General features: G+C 39.4%; 1 protein-coding gene across 2 annotated transcripts in view; it reads left to right on the top strand.

Annotated features, from left to right (window-relative positions):
* sdccag8 (SHH signaling and ciliogenesis regulator sdccag8) overlaps window positions 1-27611 on the top strand; it is a 68132-nt gene that overhangs the window by 8455 nt on the left and 32066 nt on the right. For both annotated transcript variants that reach the window (XM_046868173.1, XM_046868166.1), the window contains exons 12-16: window positions 334-450; window positions 641-783; window positions 14105-14232; window positions 17457-17565; window positions 21881-22012. In XM_046868173.1, coding sequence (XP_046724129.1) covers window positions 334-450; window positions 641-783; window positions 14105-14232; window positions 17457-17565; window positions 21881-22012 — 629 coding nt within the window. The remainder of the gene's footprint in view (window positions 1-333; window positions 451-640; window positions 784-14104; window positions 14233-17456; window positions 17566-21880; window positions 22013-27611) is intronic.

Below are 27611 nucleotides of genomic sequence, written 5' to 3'. Positions count from 1 at the left end.
AAATCCAATAATACTCAGCTTTATCATATATGTTTCTGTGTCAGCACCATGCTGTATTTCTTGTAGGTAGCAAACTGAATGAGAGGAAGAGTGTTAAATAAGTGGTTTCATTGTAATGGCAACAAGTGAACACTAGATGGCAGTGGAGCTATGTAAATGGCAGAACTTTTATTTTTGCCCCTATTGAGTAGGATAGTGATATGTGAGAGCTGTGAGTGTCCTTTTACTCATTTGATATTTGGACTTGATTTGTGAAATTTAACCCTGGAGAACTGACAATTGTAACACAATAGGATCCTGGATGTGGTAAAGCTAATGGCACTTTTATTATAGGTGTGTGGAGAGCTGCGCTACCAGTTGAGCCAGGCCCAACTTAAGAAAGAAGAGGCTGAGAGGGAATTACAGGACTCTCGATCCAAACTGGGCCGCCAACTTGAGTTAGCACAACGGGTAAGAGACCGCTTGGGTTGGGGGTTAATGTTAGAAATGATTAATGTTGGGGCATTTGTAATTTAAAGTGTAAGCTGGTTAAAAAAAGGAGTACTTGAATACATGAATGTAATCATGCTTACATGGTATAATTCCACCCTCTCCTTTTCTCTCTGTCTCTCTCTCCTCTTCTCTCTTTCTCGGGTTTCAGGAAGTACAGAAGCTGGGTGAAGAGCTGCGTGGCAGCCAGCAGCGTTTGGAGGGGGCCCAGAGGGCAGAGGGCCGAGCTCGGACGGAGGCAGCCGGCCTGGCAGAGGGGCTGAACCGCGCCCAGCGCCAACTGCACCTCACCAGGTAACCCCCTTAATCCTATTACATGCCACAACACTGCGCCCGTCCACACGCTGTGCTCAATGCAGTGCCAACGGCCCGGCTGGAAGGCACCCGCACTTTATTAAAACGCCACAGTACATCATGTGGCAGGGGAACAGGGCCGTAGAGAACGGGCACACGCTGACCCTCTCTATAACGTCACCTCACAGTGCTGCACTCTATTTTGTTGGCTTTGAAGCTAATCAGCAACGATCAACACACTTTGAGTGTTGCTTCCGAATCGAGCTTAAGAGCGATCCTCAAACTTCTGCCGCAAGGAGCCACAAGGATTTGAGCAAGTTGATTATTAGGATTATTCCTCCATTTCACTGTTTACTCTGAAATGAGGCGATATTGTTCCTCTCTGGGGGAAAAAGGCAGTATTAGTCCTGTTAAAGAAGTCTAATTTTACAACGCTGCATTCGCACCGCAAAAAAATTCTCAGCGATTAGTGTAAACAAAGCATTCATTTACACATTCAGTCATTTACATTAACATTTTGAGTGTGCCAAGCTCATGAGGGCATGTTCTATCACCAGACTTTGTGTTTTTCTAACATGTGGCAGGGCGGTAAGTGTTCCTGCTATCTTGCCAGAGTGTGCTGGAATTTGTATTTATCTTTTTTCTTAACAAATAAACCACGTGATGATGAACTTCTCACGTCACCTTAGTTATGGCACAGGGGGATCTAATGAAGCTACTTGACATTCTGCAAAGGTCATGAGGTTTGGAGCGAGTATGCGCACATGTTCACCTGTTAAAGCCTATCCGTACAGGTAATTAACATTTGTATTAAAAATTATTGAATTCCATTGATTCTTCTGTTGGCTAACAGTGATGTGAGACAGTGTGGCATCCTCAGTGGGTGTGGATAAAATTCCAGGCCCTGTTTCTCAAGAGGTAGCACGTGAGACAGCTGCACAGCTGCAGAGGAGGGACAGCATCTGTTCACCAGAGGAATGACCGAGTATTACGACGTGGTCGTATATTGTTTATGAGGTATTGCAGGGAAACATGCTGTTCAGGAAACACCATAATTTGGACCATTTGTTTACATTTGGTAATGTCGCTGTGTACTTGGAAGACTCCATGATTCATCTTGACCAAACGCCTCCTGTACTGTTTCAAAAGATTAAAGTGATTAGTTAAGGTACATTAATATTTAGTAATATGCATTTAATAGTCTTCTCTTGATACAGCAAAAAGTATTTGGGAGTGGGCACACACACACACACACACACACACACACACACACATACACACACACACACACACACACACACACAAATATGCATTTTTGCACACGTTCTGAGTTATCCCAAGGTATAAATTAGAGGTCGACTGATTTTATCGATATCGATATATACACTTTTTTTAAAAGCGGTACTGAATCGTGAAAATTTGCTAAATTAATTAAATGTAAGTATATTAATTACATTAATAAATATTGAGGAAAATAAAAGACGTATTCAAACTAAAACACAAAGTAACACTCCAAATAATGAAACTTCTCAGCTTCTCCAGCAACAGACGCCTCCCGGAAAAACTATTGGTATGGATTTTTGCTGATAGTTTCAGCAATTAACTATTGGTGCCAAATAATGGATAAATCAGTCGACCTCTAGTAATAATACATAACATTTCCAATTTAACAACCGCTTGCATCCGATAACTTCAAAATACAATATGTAGAGATCCACTGTATATTATTATACTGTGCTTTTTAACACTGATATTACAGAAGGCTGATATATGCAAATGACTCCTTTTAACACATTACTAAACCTTTATTGTTACAGATGAACATTACGAACTGTGGAGGTTTTGATGAATCACACCATCACATACAATTCAGCACAATCATTCAGGCCATGTTAAAGGCACTAAACCTTATTACCTCATTTGAATCCAATCTATATAATTCTATATATAAATATGTTACTTTATGGCATGTGATTTTTTTGTTTCCATTATTTTAATCCGAAAAGTTGCAATCTAATAATGCAGGTGTATATAAAGTGTATAAAGCCTCATAAAATTCACCATGTATAATCATTATCATTTTTATATATATATATAATTTTTTTTTTTTTTTTTTAGAACATAAAACACTTTATTCTTCACTGAAACATTTTTCAGACTCCTTTTCAATGCAAACACTATGGAATGATCACAACCACACACCCTCCATCCTTTTCATGGCTTTTTTTTTTTCAAGTTTCTTTCAAGCTCATAATGGATCGTTAAGAGCAGTGTAAGATCAGCTGATTTTCAGTTTGGAAAAAAGGACATTTGTATTAACAACAGCATAAGATGGAACATATTCAGGTTTTATATCAATTATGATCAATGTAAGTGTTTAAACTTGAAAACAATGTAAATGCTAATATATTTCTAGCTATAAATTGCTTAAAAGCTGATTGTTGTTTTACCCAGCACAGCATTCATTTTAAATTATTTATCAGTGCTAAACTGAGGTTTGTTTGCCCAATGGGTAGTCTGTGTAGGAACGGTACTGAAGCAGATGACTCTGTCCTTTAAATGCTCTTTACTTGCTCTCACACCAGCGACAAAATGGCCTGTTGAAGATCACAGAGGTTAAGCCGCTGACCAGCCTGGCTGTTGGCAGCACAGAGGTTTTTTTTTGGGGTTTTTTTTTTTTGCTTTTGTGTGTGTGTGTGTGTTTGTATGTACAGTGGATGTGCACTGCTGGAGCAGGTTCTCTGGACCTGCCACAGTGCACAGATGCATCAGACATCTGTCCATTCTTTTTGTCTTCCTTGGGGCTAAGACTTGTCTTTCGTGGCTCTCGCTTGCTTTATACCAACTCCACACAGACGGATCAGCTGTAGCCCCTGTGAGAGAGCGGGCACGTCGCGCGCCCTGCTGGGTGGTCGTGTGAACGAGGCCTCTGAAGCTGCCCTTTGATTCTCCTTTTTTCTTGTTCTCATCTCAGCCTGAGTGATCACAGCTCCCTCCAAATGGACGCAAATTAAGCAGTTGTCTTTTGTTTGCTCCCCCCATTTCTTTCTTTCTCTGTCTCTCTCTTTCCTTTTCTTTTTTTTTTTTTTTTTTTTTTTTGGGCCCTCTCCCGGGCTCCCCAGCCCCCCGGCATGGACAGACAGACAGGGCCGGCGGCTCCAGCATCGGATCATCAGCCAGCTGTGCGGTGTGCAGCCGAGGATCTGTCCTAATCCCCCCGCTCTGTTCTCCGCCTTCTGACGGCTTTGAGCCCAGACTTTATTCCATTTGTTTGTTTGTTTTTTGTTTGCTTATGCCTTTTTGTCCCCCACTCCCTTCACCAACACCACCACCACTACACCCCCTTATTACATATCAACTATCACAACATTTTGCAGACCCCACAGTGTGTAAAAAGAAAGAAAAAAAAAAAACATGCAAGCCAAAGCAGCACTTGGTGCGTCTCCGCCTTCATATTCACAACTTCCTGTTTGGCTCTATAGGTTTTGCTGGAGGTCACTGTTGCTTGGACAGAAAGGTTAGTTGCCTTTTTAACAAATACGCACATGAATTGTAGAGTCTGGTGTAATGACCAAACAGCCTAGTCTTTGCTATATTCTGATCCAGTGAGGTCGAAGGATAAAAAAAATGTAACAGGGATTATAAAAATTGAATTTGACACCAATCATTCTGTATGCATGTTTCACCTTTTGTAATAAGGTATTTGTGTCATATGGGATGGGTGTCATAAGTGTAAAAAGATTATAGAAACCACTACTATTATGGAATCCTTGATGTCATGAAGGGTGAAGGTGGTAGCATAGTGGTTTAGGCTTTAAACTTTGGATTCGAAGGTCATACATTTAAATCTCAGTCATACCAAGCTGCAATGAACATTGTCAGTGTTTGGAGAGATGCTTGCAGGTACCATTGAACTGGCATTATGCTGTTGTTTACCATTCAGTTGTAGTGTTGTTTTGCTTGAAGTTTCTATTAATTATCAAGTGTAACAAACTGCACAAAGTGTAGTACAAAACACAAGCCCAAACCCAGCAACAGCAAAAGAACATGACACTGAAAACATCCACAAGGAAAATTTTTCACATGATTACTGGAGAAGGTTGCGATTACTTTTCTGTCATCGTAATGGGTGATTGCTGTGTCTATCCATTGTGCTAGTCAACCTGGTAGGTGGTACCTGAGTGGTTAAGGCATTGGACTTTGGAGCCATAGGTTATAAATTCATATCCCAGTCACACCAAGCTGCCACGACTGGGCCCCCTGAACCTCATAGTCCGCTCAGTTGTTTGAATGAGATAAATGTAAGTTACTCTGGATAAGGGTTTCCTGCCAAAATGCCATAAATGTACAATGGAATCCTATGAATATCGTATAGTCACTGATCATCCCAAGTTTGCGCTTATGCTCATTTTGGAACAGGATCCCTTTTGTTTTGCAAATTCTGCGAGGTGAATGTAAACTCATGACCTATTTGTAAAACAGAGTACGCCGAAACCAGTGCATAATAAAATACCAGAGTGGGAAACAGTTCTGGGCTTTGAAAGTCTGTAATGTTCGAAAAGTGGTTTTGATATCCAAGGACATTTTATACATCTTTATTAACTATTCCCAGCAGAGCACAACATTGTCCCCAAAAGCTCATGAACACACCAGAACATACTTCTGCTTGCATAAAACATTTTCTATGAAGACAAAAAGCCTTTGTCTTTGCTTTGGACCCAAATGTTGAGATCCTTTATTTTGTCGTTGTTTGTGCTAAAGCTTTGTAAACCATTTATTTTTAGTAAATCTCTCATTTCAAAGGTCTAATTGAAATTATGCTTGCAGCGTGAGATGACACATGGCCTTAGAAGTGAATGTGTTTGTGGTTCATCACACTTCAGAAATAGACATGATGCACGAAAGTGTTTAAAGCATTTAGATTTAATTGAGAGTGTTTGGTGTGTAGTATGTGCCGAGCTGTCGCACAGAGGTCCGGAGAGGGGGCAGTACACAACTTCTTGCGGACTGAAACTGTATTTCAGTAACTGCTGTAGCTGATGACCGTGAGGCCTCTTGCGCATTGCTGACAGTGTCATTGACTTGTCCTCTGAAAAAGTTCTTGTTCTAAAGCCCATAAAGCATCGAAGACCCACTGCAGCGTTGGCGTTAAGCGCTTTCTCATCCCACCCCAGAATTCCATTAAACTTTACACGCCTCTCTGCTTTCCTTCAACCTCGCACGAGTGTGTGTGTCTGTGTGTGTGTGTGTGGGAGGGCAGAGCACAATCCCCCGAATAGGCGAGAATGGGAAAATGAATAAAAGAGCGAGCAGATGCAGCCCCATGCCAGAGGGAGGCTGCCACTGTGTGAAGTCTGCCGCTCCACCAAACTGCTGCAAGACCAAGTCGGTGGGAGGTGCGTGTACCATCCGATGGGCAACAAAAGAACGAAGCCTGTGCCCTTCGTCAAAAGTAGTAGAGAAAAAAGAAAAGGAGGCCGCCGCCAGCAGTGAGAAGCCATGTTCACGCTTTGGGGCGAGGGCAGGCACGGGCACTGGCAGGTAGGAGGGCGGTGTGCGAGGTGCTGGGCAGCAGCCATCTTGTTGGGGGGAGCAGATGGCAGCAGGGCTGTGAGAGGAGGGGCTGCTTAGCAGAACTAATCAGACAGTAACGGATGGGGCAGCTGGGACCGCTGCCGGCCAGGCGGGAGAGCTCCACGATGTTGACAGTGGTGTGCCCATTGGCCTGGCATGAGACCTTGCCACGTCTTCACGCCTCGCCTACAGGGCTGCAGGTCTCTCGCTCCGCCTCCTCATGTGGCACAGGGCAGGGCCACAGCTTTTGTCTCCTGTCATTCTCAACCCCTTGAACATGACATCACACGGCCTTTTGTTTAAATGTCTTCAAGTGTGTCTCTAAATCTCACGAGCATATGGATGTAGCATTCTGTCTAAAGAACTTAGAAAGAACTATTTAGAGTATGTTCTTGTTGGTTATCCAGGTTATTGAATCCTAATAGTAGGAAAGTCAAGATGACCTAGACTTTTTGCTAATCTTGTTTGTAAAACTTTTTTCCTGACTTTACAGCCATCAATCATTTAAATGCTGCTCAATACAATTCTACATTAAACCTGGCAACCTGGCATGATTGTGATGCTGATATTAACTCGCCATGTAGAAAAGAAAATGCACCTGGGCAGTGATTATCAAGATTATCACATATAAAGACATCAGCAGGTCTGGTTTATTTTTTTATAGGTTCTACAGAATACTAAGTAAATAAATAAGCCTATAAGTTGAATCAATATTTTTGCTAAACATTCATTTTCTATGCTTATTTGCGTGTATAGCATTGCGATTTTGGGAAAAACTAGCCACAGAAAAGGGGGTTAGGAAGGCATCTCCATATCTCTTCCATCTTATACAAGTATACGTACTCACAAATGTGTGTTCACAAATGTTTAATTTTTTTTTTACTGGTATTTAAATCTAGTGGTGGTCATTTACATTTACGGCTTTTGACAGACGCCCTTATCCACAGTGACCTTCAGTTATAAAGCTGAGCAATTGAGTGTTAAGGAATTAAGCAATGGCGGCTTGGTAGTGCTGGAATATTGACCCATGACCTTCCTTTTAGAAGTCCAACATGTTATCCAATGAGCTATCACTTCCCTCGATTTCTCACTGAGATCATTTACTGTATGTTATTTTGCCCTGATTCATACTTGCCTCAGTATAATATCACTTGTATAGACATGTTTAGTTCATTGTTTATTTTTACCAAGTAAATATGGGCACCATGTGGAAAGTGGTAGCTCAGTGTTTAAGATGGTGCCCTTCTGATTTGAACGTTAATTAAAAGGACGTTTAAATCCCAAGGCATTTTACTCTCATATATAAATGAGATCATTGTAAATGCCATAAATGTACATGTGAACATACGTAACTAGTTGAACGAATTTGCGCCAGTGCTCCTTACGAAGGTCAAACCTTCATAGCTATCTTAAAACCACAGAACCGTGTAACTTCCAACATCTGGATTTGCACGTTCAACCTTCATTCTTATCCAGAGAGATTGTACAAACTGGGTTAGATGTCTCACTTTGCAATGCCGTCATGCATTACTGTTGACTTCCCCTCTTCATCTCAGGCATGCTTCTGTGTTGGCCTGTAAGAGCAGATGCCATGCCAGAGGCTATGTCCCTCAATTGAGCAAGACCTCAACTCATTTGCCAGTCATTTACTCCATTATTTAATGCCCTAAACAAGTTCAAGGCAGTTACATGTGTGCCATTCATTTGCAGCTCTGTACTGGGAGCCTGTATATACCCGAGAGAGCATGGTCTCTGAACCTGATTATCCTCATGCAGTGCCAGAGTGTCCCTCATCTGTCTTTAGAAGAATGCCTCTCGTTATAGTAGCCGTAGGGCGAATATGTAGTCAAAACCACTATTTGCTTGTGGTTTAATAGTGTTACATGTTGTTATTAATAAATGCTTCATTGTTTTCACTTTTCTTATAGATCATATAAAGAATAAAATGTTAGTAATGTGTTTTGTTTTGTCGTTTCTTTTATACCCCAGCAATTTTACCATCATCACAATGTTCTAATTTATTAACATGATCATTTATTTACATTTACATTTGCATTTGTGGCATTTAGCAGACGCCCTTATCCAGAGCGACGTACCAAAGTGCTTTGAGTTTGAATAAATCTGCACTGTACGCCAGATTACAAACTTAATATAAAAATAACTCTTGAATTCTACAAGGCAAACTTGTAAAGTGCGAATTTAAGTGCTAATTTGAAATTTATGCTATAACAACTACAACCAGTCATTCCCTAAACAGTCTGTCTTTATGAGCTCGTTTCATCCGAAATTGCAAAGTCATCTGTCCTGAAGGCTCTTGGCCAAAAGCGTACCGACTATTACAAAACACTGACACTCAAGACTCCTAAAATTAATCACCAATTATATCTAATTATCATTTTTATTACTGAATAAGTATAATTTTCTACATAATCTTGATGCTCAAGTGTACAGATTCATTTAAAATAAATTCAATCCTAGCGTTTGACTCCATAATCATACTTTTGTTCAGTTTACGATTTATTCCTTTTGAACTTTAGTTGTATTTTAGAACGTATAGGAAAAGTTGTAGACCGTGGAGCAGTATGATGTAGATTTTGAATGCTCTTAGGCAGTAAAACGTGTGCTAGTAATGTCTTTAAGAAGAAGGAAATGCTATGGAGCAGTGTCAGAGTGCCATGGCCTAGCTCTCAGTCAGGCACGCTGGCATAGGACAGAATGTTATGAGTCCCTCAGGCAAAGTGAAGGCAAATCTGTTGGGTGCAACTGTTCTCACTTGGGCCAGCTCTGCCCAGAGAAAGTGGCCTACTTACTGTTTCTGGAAGATGGGTCGATTTTCCTCCTGCTCTTTGTCCATGACACTCTTTTCTTGGTCACTAAGTTTTGGTTCCATATTAGTTTAATATATACATGGGTGTTTCAGAGCACCGATTACTGATGCAACCAGAAGAGGAATTGGAGCATAAAGGAATTTGGACCTGTTTCATTTGCATGTGTTTGAAAGAAATATTTATTTTACCCCCCATTGGAATCTCTACTGGCAGCACAGTGGTGCAGCAGGTAGCATTGCCTCCTCTGGGCTCCAGTGTCCTGGGTCCGAAGTTACGCCTGTTCTTCCATTAAATGCATGGGTTCTCTGTTTTTTGCCGCTTTTCAAATATATGCATTTTTCCCCTTTAAATTGCCTAAATGTGTGAATAAGTGTGTGCATGTGTGCACTGTGATGGACTGGCATCACATAGGAGGTGAATTCTTCCCGCCTAGCCTCGGATAGGCTCCGATCCAACACGACTTGGATAAAGCAGGTACTGATTAGTGATTTGATTCATTATCAATATATGGTTAGTGTTTAAGTTTTACATTTGATGCACATACAACACTTTAAACGGTACTCCTCGTGGAGTATTGTTCCACTTCTGCTCCTCTTCATCTAGCAGATAAAGTTCATCACAAAGCTCATGAGGAAGAGCAGTGGAAGGTCTGGATGCCATCCCTAGGCCCACCGACCCTGATCATTTTTAAAAGCAAGTGTTTGTTGTGCTCTTCAGCTGTTTTTTTTTTTTTTTTTTTGTGCTTAGTTTTGATTTCTCACCCTGAACACATGGGCTTTTAAAGGACACGTTTGGTTAGAGGTGGTACAGGTGGGGAGTCTGGCATAAGCACCCTGCAGGTCGGCCCCAAGCTCTGGCCATGTGTCCCCTGCTTAGAGCCCGGGCATCAACACCATCACTGGCACCCGCGGTTTTATCCAGGGAAAACACTCTGTCCTTGGTTTTCTCACTCATCCTCCTTCTCGCACGTTTAGCCCTGTGCTTACCACCAGCTTTGCTTCCGTTTCAAAGGTTTTAGACAAACACCATTTTTTTTTTTCTTTCTTTTTAGAAAGTTTTTTTTTTCTCGCTAACAATTGTAACTGCTTGCATTAGAGCAAATGTTATTAATGCACTTTATTTGAACCTATTTGAACTCCGTTAGTTGCAGAAGGTTTGCTGCTCGAGAATGTGTCTGTCTGCTGCCGGAGGGACTGCGAGAGAGAGAGATAGGGAGAGAGAGAGAGAGAGAGAGAGAGAGAGAGAGAGAGAAAGAGGGTTGTTTGTAAATCGGTGGCAACTGCAATTCATTTTGCTGCTGACCTTGAGGGGGCTTTGCATTTCTTGAAGAAGAAAGCAGAAGCTGGTGGTAAACAAAGTTCACTTCTGACAGATGGATTGAATGACAGAGAGGTTGCGAGTGCCAGAATAGCCCTGGCAGCGGAGAAAATGTTCAATGCGGTCCAACAGGAGAGGAGGTGTGAACAGGTGCGGGGCTGCTGAAGGAAAGGGGACCAGATGGAGGAAGCCAGAGCCAGTTTAGTTAAAGGAAAAAGGGTGGGAGGGAGCAGCAAACAGGGGGGAGAGCATGCAGAGAGAGAGGATAGATGAAGGAGGGGGATGGAGAGATAGAGGGGGGTAGTAGGGATGATAGGAGCGGCATTAGGAGCAGTTAGGATGGAGAGTAAATAGTTGTGTGTAGGAAGCAGATGTGACTTGGGGTGGCAGGTTGGAATCTTTCATCTCTGCGTTTTTTTTTTCTTTTTTCTGAGGGTTGGTTGGGGTGTGTGTGTGTGTGTGTGTGTGTGTGTGTCGGAGGAAAACGGGAGACAAGTACAATAACTGGTTCAATATAGGCAGCAAATAGATTCTGTTAGTGTGTGTTTGTGCACACACATGCAGTGTTTTTTCACATATTACTTTATGCTCCATAAGACACACAGCGTTACCATGACAAGTCAGCGACTATAGAAAACACAAAACATTACCAAAAAAAAAATTTTTTCCACATACTTGGCACGAGGATAATGTGCTAAATTAGATATGAACTACGTATGAAATTAATTAACAGATTCCATTTATCAGTGCTTTGTGTTCGCCCATCTGTTCTATGGTAGACTAATTTAAGTCCATTTGCTATCACTAGTTAAAAATAATGTGTGCTTCTGTTTACAATGCAGTAGATGTATGTTGGGTACGGATTGGCTTCACGTCAATCGGCGTTTTTTTTTTTAGGGGGTGTGTGAAAATAAGCAATAATGAAGAGGATTCGTGTAATTACACATCTGCTTTATATTGTCCAACTCATTACACATATGCGATTAGAATTTTTTTGTTAAATTTTTAATAAAAAGTTAGGACAGTGAAGTCAAACCGTTTGTCCCTACATGTCATTGGCACTAAAACCCTTGCATAATCAAGCACACAGTAAGTACACTTTGCAAGAAGTGGCATTGTTGTAGCCCAAATTCATCAGCATACGAACCAGCATTCTCGACTGCACTCTCGAACTTCTTGATTGTTCGCTTTCGCTGTTTTTATCGCACTGAACCACTCGATTATGTTAAATCATGCAGCATTCTAATCAGACCGCGAGTGTTTCATGTCATTTTAGCATTTGCCTGGTGCAGGTGTCTCTGGCGAAGTTTTTCCCGCCGTCATGCAGAGTACGTGTGTACTTTCTAAAGTTTCCCCCCCCTGCACATGTGTTACCATACAAATGGTGGCGAAGTCTCTTCATGTACTGTCGAGCGGCGATGAAGCCAACCGGCTGCCTCCAATTTGCGCACATTTTTAGGAACGGTAGCATTTGGTCATTCCTGGCATAGGATCACGGTGCACCGCGGGGTGCTGCAAACTCTGCGCACGAGCAGTCTGTGGTATTCCAAATCAAATGGGCAACAGCTTGAATAGTGCCCACTTAGGCAGCCCGCGGCCCTCTCCCCTCACCAGCACCCAGCCACCGAGCCTCCTACCACCCAAAGCCGGCCTCGCGGCCGCAAGACATTAGGCCTCACTCACATTATTACCGTCAGTGAGCAAACACACTCCGAAAACACACCCTGACCTGGCATGGGAGACACGGCCCCTGACTGCCCCCAGCAGACCACAGAAATCAACCTCCTGTAGCGAGGAGGCTATTGTGCAGGAAGAGCAGGAAGCCCCAGTGTGTGTCTGCTTTACTTTTAATCGAATAACTTTGGTGTGTATTCGCAGTGATTACATGCTACGCTTTGACATATTTCGTTTGTATAAATTCTGTACTTTAATACTAAATGCTGCAAGACTTTTTTTTTTCTTCATTATAAATGAGAGAACATGGTTTTGTGCCAAGATGAAATCCTTTATTCTGAGCACTCTTCCTGGCTGGATGATTAAATAAACAGACTTCAAATATATTTCGATATCAATGACTCTATTGATATCGCCTAGCTTACTGGTGATATTCAGTGTTTTTCCTGTTCTGGAGTGGACTCTGTATCCTTGCTGCAGGTGATGCAGATGATTTTACACGTGATCTTTGGGAAAATGGCCCCCTGTTTAAAAAGAGACACTTTGTGATTTCATTTTATTTGAAATCGGTTGCTCGCATGACAGATGCAAAGTGTTCTCTTTGCTGTCCATTTGTTGTCTGTGGACTTTAGAGTGCCTGAAAGAGTGCTTGAGAGAAAAGTCAAGCATGTGATAGGAATTATTGCATAGAGCACAGTGTTCTCAAATATTTTGCTTCCAACTGTAAAATAAATTCCATAGACCCTTATAGTGCTGGTTTCTTTTATTAACATCTATATATTGTAGTTATAAATCGACATATATGTTGTCTTTTTTTTTTTTCCTTTTTTTTTTTTACTTGGGCCTCTTTATTCCTGGACAGGACACATTCGGCCTAGTTGACACACCTGAGTTTGATTCAAGAGTGGGTTTTGATTTTCGTGTATTAATGATGATGTAAATAGTTTAAAAAGTACTTACCCCCTGGCTATGCTTCACTTAGCCTTAGGAGAGCCCACTTTAAATGAGTCTTAGAGTATACGCTGAGAAGATTTTTACAGTAAATTAGCCGCTTGGGATCTATAAACCTTTGAATACAATGCTGGAAGGTCACTTCAAATAGTCATCATATTCTATCATGCATAACCTTGAAATCACATGCTCCATCTCACCTGCTTAGTCAAGCACTCAGAGCCATTAGCAGAACAATAGTGTACCTCTCTCTCTTGCCGGTGTCCAGACACTCGACTGTAAGCCAACTTTTCTCGTCGAAACTTTCTGGCGGTCTGTCTCATGCTAATTGGTCGACAAACACCACCCCTCGCCGGCCGCCCCCGCACCCACGCCTGCCTGGGCCCCCTGGAAAGGCGTGCTAACAAATGGCTGGCTGCGAGGCCTTTGCGAGCCCCCTGCTGAGCGCTGGTGTGGATGGTGTTTTAGGCCGCTGTTCAAGCCCAGCGGGGGTTCGCCGTTCTCTCTCTCTCTCACAGCTCTCGCGGGCGGAGCGCCTTCACACTCCAGACGACAGCAGGCCTGCAGAGACGGTCACTTCTCCAGCTACGTTCCAAACCCAGTGTGTGAGAAAAGTTTTGGGCTTTGCTGTTAATTAATGCACTTTGACTTTGTGCAGTTTCTTTTTTTTTTTTGTTATTCAAGTCTTTTTTGGCCACAGTTATATTTTAAAGAGAGAATCTGTTTTTGTTAACAGGATTTAGTGACAGTTCAACAGTTCATGGTTGAATTTGTTTAGATTTTGTATTCGGGAGAAAAAAAAAGTTGGCTTCATTAAACACTCAAGTGGTTAATGCGTGCGCATTCCTAACTCCAAAAACAAATTCGTTAAAGTGTGGTGCATATCGGTGTGTCTTATGTACCTTCAATCTGTGACACACCTGCTCTCGTTCTCTTTCTTTCTTTCTGTCTCTCTGTCTCACTCTGTATCTCCGCAGGAAGGAGAAGGAGGCAGTGGAGCGGCGTTGTGCGGAGGACATGGCTGCACTGACCTTCCAGGCTCAACGGCGCGAGCGTGAGCTGACACAGACGCTCCAGCAAATGGAAGCGCAGCACGAGAGGAATGGTGGGTGTCCGCTGGTGTGCTTTCCCTTGCCAAAACAACCTCCTCCTGTCATCGCTCTCTCTCCTCCCTCTTTTCCTCCGCATCAGGAACACCTGTAACCTTTGGCTGGCCGAAGGGAGCAGATGCTTGGCACTGCAGAGCCGCGGTGCTACATATTAGTTAGCGTTTAAAAATGGAGGGGAAGCGGGAAGCGCTGCCCACTGTCTGTTGATTTTCAGAGTGCTGCTCTCACATCTGTTGCACCATCTGGATTGGCGAGTTTATTTACCTGTGTTTCGAGAAATTCGAGGCATGCTGATCGCCTGAACAAAGCGCTGGGAAAACAAAGGGCTTCTTTTTGGCGCGGCTGCATGGCACACATGTTGTCTAAAGAGAAATGGCATCAGAGACTCAGCAGGAAACTCTGTGGGCTTATAGATTTAGTCCTTTAATACCACAGACCACTTCTCTTTCTAAGCATATAATGGCCACTCACATGAGCTAATTATTTTTCCCTCCCTGTGTGCTCTGTCTTTCCCTTATTCTCCTTTCTAAATGATTGACTCTTAGTAGACAGAATTATCAGAGCGGCCTGGCCATGAACACTTTTTTTTTTTTTTTCCCCGTCCTAATGACCGACTCCTAAGGCTGTTGCTCACTTGAGTCCACGTGTTGACGCAATATTAAGGTTTTACCCATGAAAAGGATGTAAATCTGATTATCAGCAACTTATAACTCTCAAATGTCTGAGTATACGTTTGGTCACTCATGAACATATATTTCCGCTCATATTACTTTACTAACATAGCCACCATTACAGCAGTGTGTACAAATAGTTAGTGGGTGTGTATATTAATCATTCGAATGACAACGCCAAGCGATATCCGAACATGCAATGAGAGAATGAGAACTTGACGAGACCGACTAAAAAGTGCTTCAGGAGTAAACGAGTGATGTGTGACAGGACAATTGCACACACCACTTCCCCCTACACATCACACTGCGTTTGCTCATGCATTCGCGTCTAATGTGTGAAAGAGAAAAGGTCAGCGTGTTATACGATCGCTACTCTGTTCTCTTTTTCTCTTTAATTGTTAAGTGTTAATCCCACTTTATTATCCGTCTGTCTGACTGTCTATCTGTCTGTCTATATAGGTATCATTGAATTCTTTTATGTAAATGCTATAGGACCTAAACCAATAACATTACATTTATCTGAACAAAAAAAATAGACATTTATCTACCATTTCTTTGTTTTAGTTCAGATCTTCTTTTGCTTTCCTTCACATATTTGTAGCCCAAAATTTAAATGCAAAACAGCTTTATTTATTTATTTATTTATTTATTTTATTGATTATTGATTAAATAACAGTATTGGGAACATAACAAGTAAAGCAAGTGGCAGGTCACTCTATATTTAATGTGAGCAGTTATCCAGAAGAAGACAGTGTGTATTACATAACCTAAAAATCAGTATTTGTCAGTCATCATACCGTATTTACAGTTGCTTGAGAAATGTGAAAGGGAAAAAACTTATATATTATATATAATATTATATATATTATACAATAATTGAAGTTATTTTAGTTTGTGACAAAGCTAACCTAATTATAACTATTTGTAGTTTAACAAAGAAATTCACTTCTAATGTATTTTTTGTTTATATGGAAGGTTTGATGCCTACATAATGCCATCCTTCTTCAACATGTCTTTGAATAATCCTGCCATATTGAACTAAATTTTCTGTCATCATGAGCTTTAATCCAGATTTTATTCAATATACCATAGTGTGCTTTTACATGAACTTTTTAATAAGATGAAAATTGCCCAAATTATATATTGATCCTAATATTTAGTGTTGATATAAATGCATACATACAAAATATAAATGCAATATAATTGTCTCTTCGTTTTTATTAACTGAAAATCTAAAAATAGATGGAAAATAAATCTATATAACACAAATAACTGTCTGTGTTCAGTACAGCAGTAGCGGTTAAATCCTCACACACAATGTTAACCACCCTAATAAGATATTATAGTGTATTTGAACTTTAAATCCAATTACTAACACTTTATAGTAATAGACCTTTCTCTAAAACCTACTTTTAAATTCAGTGCATCTTTTTTTTTTTTTTTTTAACTAGAAACTTGTAAATTCTGTTTCCGAAAGCATGCTATACAATTGTGTGCATTAAACTTTATAGGAAAAAATAAGGAAGAACCACATATTGTTGGAAAAGTCAGGTGTCCCAATATTTTTGTCCATATATTGTATGTGTTTATATCTAATGACATGGTGTTCAAATGTAGGTGTATTCATTATACAGAGAAGTGAAGCCGAAAATGTTCAGAGATCATGTAGTAATTAGACAGAAATTTACTAAGAGACAAGGTTGAGAATGAGATAGGAGGCGAGTACCATAGTTCCTGGGCATGAACCTGACCATGTTTTTATTTTTCTCAGAGTAAAAGTGCTGTTTTCTGTCCTGACATTATGTTGTAAATGGTAACAGTCAGTGAAGTGTTTGTGTGCAAGCCTTTCATAAGTCAGAGGAATAATACCTGCACAGCAAACACTGCAAACCTATAGAGCACAATGAGTGAATAATGTAATAATATAAAGCTCCTGGCAATTTTTTATTTCTTTCTGACTGCCACGTCATACTTTAAACCATTATAAGTTGTGAAACATCAGTGAAGCAACCATGAATTATTTATTTTTATATTTTTTAAGTTAATGAGACAAGAAATGCCTCCTGTCATGCTACAGAGGAACCAGAATTTGCCTTTTTTTTTTTTTTTTTTTTTTTTTTTTAAGAGCTCATACTGTGAATGGGCTGTTACTATAAAAAACTAATGTAAATGTATGAGCGAGCAACTGGTGATTGAATTGTGCTGTTATAGAATATAAATAAACAGCTTCTGCCCAATCAAATTCAACAGCGATGTGGTGTTTCTGGTGATTGATTTATCACATATAACTCAGGAATGTTGGTGTCATAGTGACCTCTTAAAAATTTTTAGCACCTCTCAAATTATATAGATTATTATTGATCAAATGTTTAAAGATGTATAGATTTCATCCTTCAAAAAGATTTTTTTCCAGAGGACATATCATGGGCAGACATCACAGCCAACCCGCACATAGTATTGGTTTCTAAATAAATGATTTGTGTATATAATCAAGGTTAATGAGTTTGTTGTTGTTTATGGTATTCATTTGCTCTGTCGTCATGCCACAGTTGCAGACATGGACGCCTTGCTGAGTTTGCAGAATGGCCTCATCGGGAAGCTGAAGGACGAGTGTCATACTCTTTGTTCGAAAATGGAAGAACTGACCCAGTTAAACAGGCGAGTAGTGCTTATTTTTTTTCTTAATTCTAAATGTGCTGATCTGCAACACACGTACGTTTGAGGCTGTATATCTTCCTCCATGAGGATGTTTATATTGTCAAAGACCTATTGAGCTGAAGGTCTGTGTTAAAATATTGTATAACATGCGGCTCTGTCCCTGTTAGGGATGATCTGATATTCTGGGCTAAGTTTCAAGGTTTATTTGTCACATGTAAACAGTGCACGTGGAAACCATCCAGAACCAGGGTTAATGAAATACTCCATCATAACTCTCTCTCTCTCTCTCTCTCTCTCTCTCTCTCTCTCTCTCTCTCTCTCTCTCTCTCTCTCTCTCTATATATATATATATATATATATATATATATATATATATATATATATATATATATATATATATATAATTTCTATCCAATCAGACTGACTGGTTGCTCATATCAATCATTTGCTAATATTAAATTAAATCCTCTCAATGTTTGCCAGATTAGTGACTTCATTTCCTATTTACAGTACAATTTCGCTGATTCTATGGCATGGCTTCACACCACATGACACAATACGAGGGTGATATATAGTGCAGAGCGGCACGCAGTGTTATGCAGAGCGTCGCATCCTGTCCATGCTCATGTCCCGGTCAGGGATCTGTTGCTGTACGCTGGCACATGACAGTCTGTCCTGGGTCCTGGCTCTGTTCTGCGCCTATCACATGCGCCTCTCACCTCAGGCCTCTGGGGTAGTCAGCTGTTAAAACAGCGTAAAGCGCATTACTCACATTGCAGCCTGCAATCTGCCACGGTCAGCCATCCCAGCTTGGAAAGGTACACACAGCTTCTGCCCTGCTTTCTCTCTTCCCCATCCCCTTTTTTCTCTCTAAAAAACAAAAACAAAAAAAAACATAGAGATACGCACACCGATTTGTGCTTTTTCGTTTCACGTTATTGAGTTCATTCTTTTTAATAAGGTGTTATATTAAGGACCAGTGCACAGCATAGGTCCAGCCAGGCCATTTTTATGGTTGATGAGGTGATGGAGGATAACATGCTCACTGCAAGTGAAATGGAATCCTTGAAGGTCAAAGAATAAAATATTGTGAATCGTAAATATCATAACATACATTTCAGTAACTTACTCTGTTGTTCAGTAACTCTATTTGTTTTACTATCACAGCTTTTGTAGCAGATCCTCTGTGCAGCATGTTGCAGTCAATTATATGCATTTATGTAAATTAATGTATATACCTAAAGGCAACTCATTGAGTTACAAAAATAATACAAAAAATAATACAAAAATAATACAAAATTATCAAATTAATTAAGCTTCCCCGGTCTGATTAGTGAAGTGCCCCCATTATTTATTAAAAAATAGAAAGAAAGAAATAACACTGAAACTATAACGAGGTAATTCTCCACTTTAAGTTTAAAACAAGTGCCTCAATTCAGTATGTGACTTTTGTCAGGGATGGAACATAATCAGTTTAGATTTATTTAACTTGTTTATGGCCATGATCCTGTTATCACTGGCATTTAAATGGTGACCATAGTTAAATCTGTAAATTGGACATTGTTCCAAAATATAGGAAGATTGATATTGTCTATATAAAAAAAAAAAAAATATATATATATATATATATATATATATATATATATATATATATATATATATATATATATATATATATTTATTTATTTATTTACGCACAAAATTGATCATTATTTATAAATCATCCTCTACATGATTATTGTCTCTCCCAACTCTGGCTTTCAGTTTGGCAGCAGTGTTCTGTGTGACATGGTCACCATGTTTCCTGTTAACATCCATGGCAACATTGTGACAGTTTCTCGACCCAGCCATGAGTACGATTTCAAATATTTTGGAAGACATTTTTGTGATTAAATATATAGTTTGAAAAATATGCATACTGCGAATAAACATTAATGCACTTTAAAAAAGGTATTGAATGATTTAATTTGGTGATTAAAAATCAGTCGTAAAATATAATCCAGAATGTGTTCATAAATACTGAGACACCAAAACCAATTGTTATTTAATTAATTACAGCTGAGTCATTGAATTTCTCTAACAAACCTCACTCATTTATTCACTTAATATAAAAGTAAATATAGACATTCAAATAATTATAATCTAGAAAGTAACTAGAAAATCTACTGTAGCGTTCAATATAATTCTTAGGTATGTAGGGGTTTCCTTTTAAATCTGGTTTCTATTAAGGTTTCTTCTTCATATTGTTTCATAGAGTTAACTGCGAATGAACTTATAGTGCCTAATTTATGAATTTAAAATGTATATTCTTAATATATTATTTCTGTGAAGCTCATTTGTAATAGGTCTATTGTAATATTGCACATTATAAACAAAAAATATTAAATTGTTAGTTTTTGCACAGAGTTTGAAATGTAATATCAGACAGGATTGGTGGAAATAATTAAAGAAACCCAAATAATATATATTATATTGACAGAAGTACTGCTTTTCCAGTCATATGTGGTTCTTCTCCATCTGTTATCCCAAAGTTGGAAGCACACGATTATATCTCATGTCTCTGGATGCAGTAGCATTAAAATTTCCCTTCACTTGAACCAAGATACCCGAACCTGTTTCAGCACGATAGTGCGCCTGTGTAAACGGTCAACTCCAATAGAATTCGGTTTATATGGTTTGGGATTTGATTGAAGATCTTGAGTGAGCTGCTATGGAGCTCTGACCATAGCAGAGAAATGCAGTTAAGCATCTACCAGAAGTGCAAATAGTAGCAATTGACAAGTGTGACAAAGTGTATGCAATGTTACCTAGTGAAACATCACCTGACTTTACTAACACCCTTGTAGCTGGATGAGCTCAAATATCTTCCCAGATGTGTAGATGTTATAATAACAGCAAATGGAGACTAAATGTGGATTGGGATGTTCAAAAGCACACATGGATCTAATGGTCAGGTGTCCACAAACATTGTCTATTTAACTTTTTTTTTCTAGACAAAAGAAATCACATTATGTAGTGAATTTGTTCTAGAAATTAACAGTTATTAAAATACCCAGGACAGTCCAATTACTAGCATTTAACTACTTTAATATTTAATAAGTAGCCCCCTTTATAAGCCATTGGTATAAAGATTAGCAGCATGCCTGTGTTCACCAACCTTAAAAAAATGAATCAAAATATCAAATAAATCAAAATATTACTATATACTGTATATGTATACAAATATTATAATATAAGAACAATTTTAAATATTTCCAGCGCACTATATTCCTAGCAGAACAAAAAGAACAATTGTATACGTTCCAATAGCAAATAGATTGTAAATAGCTATTCTATAAAACTGAAGAATGGTTTTGGAAAACTCTTAATATAATTATGCATAATGGCCTTAATCTAATTAAGTATATATGATTATTTGCTTATTATTTGGATAATCTTTTAACAACTGCTAATTAATGTTTGGAATGTGGTATTGTGCAGTCAGTGATGCAGGGACCAACGACCAGCAATCCCTATCCGTTCATCAGAATACAGGTAGATTGTTGTCATCTTGTAGGGTTGTAGTTCATCCATGAGATGACCCCCGCTGCAATATAGAGGCTCATATGACTGGTCAGATCAGAAGGTTCTAGTGGTTGTCTCGGTTTTTTGTTCGACTGATATTTATTATTTGTAGTACTGTCTTTTGGCCAACATGATTTATGGCATTTAAAGCTGACTGTACAAAATAGACTTAACAAAATCCATTTCCCAAAGCACTTGGACAGAGCAATTGAAACCTAGCTTTATCACCAATTAACTGTTACCATCCATTGGCGTTTATCAGCATTTACCCAGTGCTGAAATAATGCTGTGCGTCTTCCATCTTTCAGTTTCCTTGGCAGTTATTTTGCATTGTGTAGCGCTCTCTCTCTCTCTCTCTCTCTCTCTCTCTCTCTCTCTCTCCCTCTCCTATTCTATTGCTTTCTCTCTCTCTCTCTCTCTTTTTTATTTTTTATTTTTTTTTTTTTGCACATTAATGGTTTTCGACCCAAATGTAAAATTAAAACGTTCTCTTCCTGCCAAATGTAATATACTGGCGAAATGCTCAAGAGCTCTAAATAGCAATTCAGTTTGCTACAACTCTCTCGCTGGTCAACAAAATTAATTTGAATGAAGCAATCGCAACGTGACCCTTTTTATTTTTAATGTGAGCGTGTCTAACAGAATTTCTGAGTATGTTCTTTCTCAAGATGTAATGTGCGTGTGTCTGTGTTTGTGTGTGTGTGTTGGTTGTTGGTATTGTGTTGGTCGTGTGCTGGCTGTGGGTGTACAGGGCCGAGGTGGAACAGCTTTCTTTAGAGAAGGAGAACCTGCAGGAGAGCATAGAGAGGCTTCGAGGTCGCTGTCATGAGATGGAGGAACAGTGTGTACAGCATGGGAGAATGCACCAGCGCATGAAACACAGGTACGTGCACACGAACACACACACATACAAAGTAACAGCAGTCACCTATTTTCAAAAGCTCTGGGCATGTGTGTATTTTAGTCCAAGAAAGAAAAGAGGTCAATACTAAAAATGAGCCCTCTCAGTCCATTGTTTTAAGCATATCACAGTGTTTTTGCTTTAAAATCGATTATTCAGAATATGACAGAAATATTTTGGGCCTTAAAACGCAGGAAAAATATACACATAAAGTGTGCAAATGGATTTCGGGTCAGTGAGCACACTAGGAATTTCTATCTATGACATAAAACCTGAAGATAAACCTGACATAAAATTTCTTATACTTTGAACAACAGGTCCCACATATTTGTCATTTTTGGTCACAACTCGTAAGAAATAAAATGTGTGCATAGAACTAGGTCCTACAAGGCAAAAAAAAACCCTACACCAATCTGTTCGTACATTCTGAAATTTTTAAGGTAGAACACGAAACCCCTTTGACATATCACCAATCCTTTATATGCACATCGCTTTAGACCATGACGGGTTTGTCATAGCCTTATTGACCATGGTACAATGACAGCAGTATACAGCAGTGTGTGTGCGTGTCACGCAGAGGGTCCGTGTTTTGAGCTCCACGTGGCTTTAGGGGCGTCTGGCACACAGCCCAAGTCAGCGCGTGGGCGAGAGAACGAGTGTGGGTGTATCTGCAGCAGCTCCAGCCCGAGCCGAGCTTCTGCTGGGAGCACAACATCCGTCTGCTCACAGCACAACCCTCCATATTGTTCAACACCCACTGCCTTAACCCAGCAGCCAGCCAAACAGGAACAAAATAAACAGATAGAGAAACGGAGAAAGGAAGACGGGAAAAACAAGTTTATAGATATTCACACCTGTTTCACATAAATATTCTAGGTTGGATTATAAATAAATTACCTTGACAGTGTTTGCACGTGTTGTTTAAAGAAGCATGGTGAGTGAAATGGCGTTGTACCGAGCTGTAAGTAAAACACACTCAAAAACATTTTTCAGGCTCGCACATTTACGATGTGGAAAATTAATACGGAATAATCTTTGTTTAGGTTAGGAGTAAACATAAAAACAAGAAGCTTAAATAAATTGCCAGAAGAAGACATTTTTTTTGGATTTTTGGGATTGACTTAATTATTTTAAATATGTGCCTATGAAGGCAAATTAAAAAAACTTTTTAAAGCTTAATTGTGCTCTGAATGTGACCACCAGAGGGCAGGGTCAATATTTAGAGCGACTCGATAGATTTATTTATTTATTTATTTATTGGGAGTTGGATTTAAACATCCTGCCATCGTTTAATACACAGTGTGTCAGTTATATTAACTTCAGAGGTTAACGAGAATCGTTTTTTTTTAATTGCCACTCATTATAGCACGTTGTCATTGCCGATATCCCATCCGATCTCGTTTTTCCCCCAAATTCGTTTTCACACTGAGAGCTGAATCTAAATGCTTTCAAAATATAAACTTTGATTAAAAAAAATAGAACAATGAAAATGCCTGTAAAAAAACTTGAAATGTAAGCAAATTTGTTGTAATACGATTATATCATAAATACATTTATTATTTTTATGGAGCTGTCCTTACTGACTATAGTTGAAGTGCTACATGCAGAAAAATGTATAAATATACATATATAATTTACATGTATCTCTCTTTGGCTGTTTGAACATGACTAACGCAGTCAGATTTACATTATAAGACCTTTCAAGAGTAGTTTGAGTGCCAACAATTTATATATTTAAAATGAAATATTGAAAGTATATTGAAATATTAAAAATCTAAAAAAAAAAATCATTATTATATATATAATTTTATATATCTAAATCTGTAGTTATAGTAGTCTAAATCAACTCGCGTTGCCCCGGAGCATCGCCAAAATCCTCAGACACCGATGCTCTAAGTAGGAAATTTCATCCCATGTGTAGAAGTCAAACTGAGGGCCTTGTGAATGAGAGGTCTGGTGCTACATGCGTGTTCGGCACAACGGGTGTTTCTTCTCTGTAGGATACTTCTCCCTGCTGCCCGTGGGTTAAGGTGTTCGTGTTAATAAGCTGGTGCAAATGGCATCGGCATACATGCAAATAGCCAGGGCCCCACCTCAGATATTCTTGATCGGGCTCGCAATCTGTGCTGCGAAGAGCCGCAACAGCGTGGCACGCATGCAGCATTTGGAAAATCAGCTTGATTTATTTTTACCATTTGAGAGCCAATGCCAAGCAACACAGGGGTTTTCAGCACACAATGTTTCACTCCTGCACATTATTTATTAATTTATTATTCTTTTTTTCGCATGGTATTAACATATTTTTTTGCCCAGAGATTGGGGTGAGATATCATGAGAAACCCAGCCAGTGAAATATGAATGAATTGGTGTGTTGGCTAGAGATTTATTTTTTTTTTTCTTCACTGTAATTTAGGCACATATGCATTTGAAACGCTATTTATTTCTTAAATGCATTCGGAGCACCGAGTTCACTGTCCTGTCTGATGGCTGGGATTTTCCGAGTAGAAAGTCGTCGTCACCATCTGAATCAAAACAGATATATATCACAGCAGCCAGGACTGAACCATTGCTATAATTATATTATAATAATTATCACCCTTTTTTTCAGGATTATTAGTAATGTGTAGGGAAAAAAATTATTCTGTTTTATAGAATATTTACATAAATACACTACAACAGCAAACAATAATGACAGATGGTTATGGTGGTTGTAAGTGTGCAATTGTGTAATCATTATATTTAGGTTATTTTTCAACAGCACTAAAGTATTGCTGGAAAAAAAAAACGCTTTTTTTATTATTATTATATTATTATTTTTTTCCCATGTCAAAACACTGCATATTTTTTAAGTGGTCAGATTAGTTATTTATCACCATATTTTGTTTGTTTGTGATTTAATAGTTTGCATGTTATTTTTATTATATATTATATTAATATGAATGCATTAATACATTTATACATTGTACATTTATTTTCACTTAAACATGAAGAAAGCTACTAAAGTAATCCATTTTAGTAAGTTGATGATGATAAAAGAAAATGATTTGGTTTTAATAGGCTTTTAAATAGAACGTTAAGCCTTAGACTAATGAAGTGTCTTTATGCGAATTGTGAAGAAATAAACAGGAGTTTGAAAAGACGAGAAGCGATCAGGTTTTTGGCAGTTTACCATTTCGCGTATCTCTCCCGTGTAGGTTTCGATCCCAGTGCAAGTAAAAGTCACAGTCCACCATCACACATGCACTCACACAAACTACATCTGCTAGCATGCTCCTTCACCAATTATCACCCTGCCTCATCAATGTACCGTATACATACACACACACATACACACAAACCCATTCTCACAGACGCGTACACAGTGTGTATGAGCAGTAATGTATACGCAGATGTGTGGCCTAAATCTACAGGCTTCTGCCAGCCATATGGTGACATAAAGAAAGATGGTTGAGTCGTCTGGATGTGCATCGAGTGCAGATAGGATCGAGGGCCGTGTGTGTGTGTGTGTGTGTGTGTGTGTGTGTGTGTGTGTGTGTGTGTGTAGCACTCCTCAGTAGACTAAAGGCGACGGTGTAAGGGAACAAATGGGCCGGGAACAGCCGCGCTGCTGCCGGGGAGATGACTGAGCCCCGGGCGAGAGCTGCTTCATCTGGTTCCCTGCCACCCCCCTCTTACCCTCTTACAGCAAATGTGCATGTGTGTGTGTGTGTGTGTAAAAGAAAAAAAAAGAGGACTCGCGTGCGCACACATACACACAAACACACACATGCACATAACTGCTCTGCTAACATTCCGCCAAGAGCAAGCAGGCTCAGTAAACTTTTCACTTGCAAATGAAGTTGGCACGGAGAGGATAAGATGCAGCATGTGTGATGTGGCTTATACTTGTCAGTGATTATTTAGCATCCTTCTGTATGATGTTTGTGGTCTTAACTGTGTAAAATCTTTTTATGCTAATGAATGCGTTCTGGCTGAAGATTGCTCCGAAAAGGCGTACAAAAACATCTCCACCTTTTTCGTGACAAAAACGCTTGGACGAATAAACCTTTCAGTGATTTCTTTTTTTTTTTTTTTTTGTGCATAGCTTTTAAGTATCTGACAAGTGTATATATATATTTTTCCCTGCTGTCTTAATTGGATAACTTGATCTTTTTTTTTTTTTTTTTTTTTGGCTGTGCACATATTAGAGCTGCTTAGAAGCAAGACTGAAGAATGTGCTCTACATAGCTTTCCTATTGTGTTTTAGATTCAAATAGTAAATAAATGAATCATAAATAAATATAAGATAATATTAATAATTAACATGATATAAAAATATACTGGTTGTATTATAAACTCTATCGAAATGATTCTTCCTGCCATGGATTCTGACATAAAGCCTTTACACATAAGGCTCACCCTCAAGCGAGATTCACCATTTGAATGCATTTGTTATACCAAACTTCATTACGTGGCAACACTCCGGCATATGTGAGCAAATCTTTAAGAATTTTGCAAACCCTGCGCCTTACCCCTTAATCCCCTCACCCTCACTCAGCACTTGGCTTTACAGATTGTATTTTCAATGACAGGTGGTGTAAAACTGCAACTTTCTTTGGTCTGCCATTAAGAAAAAAGTGCCCGATTGCAGATCTCGGTAGTGCAGCTAGGGGGCAGCGGTGTGCCTCTCTACCCTCCTCCTACATCTCAGCCCCTCCATGACCAGCTGTCCCATGATGCCTACGGCTCCGTGGCCTGCTGGAGGAGAGGTGTGGAGATCTGGCTCGGCTCGTGTACCGAGCGCGTCCCAAGGCAAGCTGTAAAATGTTCCACAGCACATCCATGCGCTTCTCGTCTAGCACGAGGGTCTTGTTTATGACACCAAAAAGTGCTCGCTGTGCTCCTTTTAAAAGGCCCTCGGTGCAGACTTTGAGGAAAAGAACAGCTGACTGTGGTTAAATGGTCTAAGGTGCTGACGTGCAGGTGGTGGCGAATATGCAGTTGCATACATGCACACAGAGCACTGCTGCTGAATGGAAACAAGCTTTTTAGTCGCAGGATGTGGCGGGAGCTACACAGGTGATGGTCCATACCGCGAGTAATCGTTTGCCTGTTCAGAGCTAAGCAGAACTAAATATGGATGAAAATATATTATTAATATGAATAATTATGCCATTATTTTGTGTAAGGGACAAGGTACAAGTAGATGATTTACTGAAAAGCCAAACACACTGGATTCTCACATGCAGATTTCTCGCTTTCCAAAGTACACTATATGGACAAAAGTATTAGGACACCTCACTTTTCCAGCAATATGTGGTTCTTTTTTAAAACTATTGCCACATAGTTGGAGGCACACAATCATATAGGATGTCTTTGGATGCGTTAGCATTCAATTTCCCCTTTCATTTAACTAGGAGATCCAAACCTGTAACAGCATGACAGAACCTCTGTGTACAAAGTGAACTTCAATGCTTCTTCATACTTTTTTAAGGAGAGAGTTTTCTATTGTTACCGGCACACAAACTTTAATGGGATCCATGGGGTTATGGTTGTGATCTCTCAACAGGTTTCCATTTAACATTTATTTAATTAGTGTATT

Source organism: Silurus meridionalis, chromosome 2 (assembly GCF_014805685.1).
Source record: "Silurus meridionalis isolate SWU-2019-XX chromosome 2, ASM1480568v1, whole genome shotgun sequence".
Classification (NCBI taxonomy): Eukaryota; Metazoa; Chordata; class Actinopteri; order Siluriformes; family Siluridae; genus Silurus; species Silurus meridionalis.
This window is presented reverse-complemented; position numbering and strand designations above follow the sequence as displayed.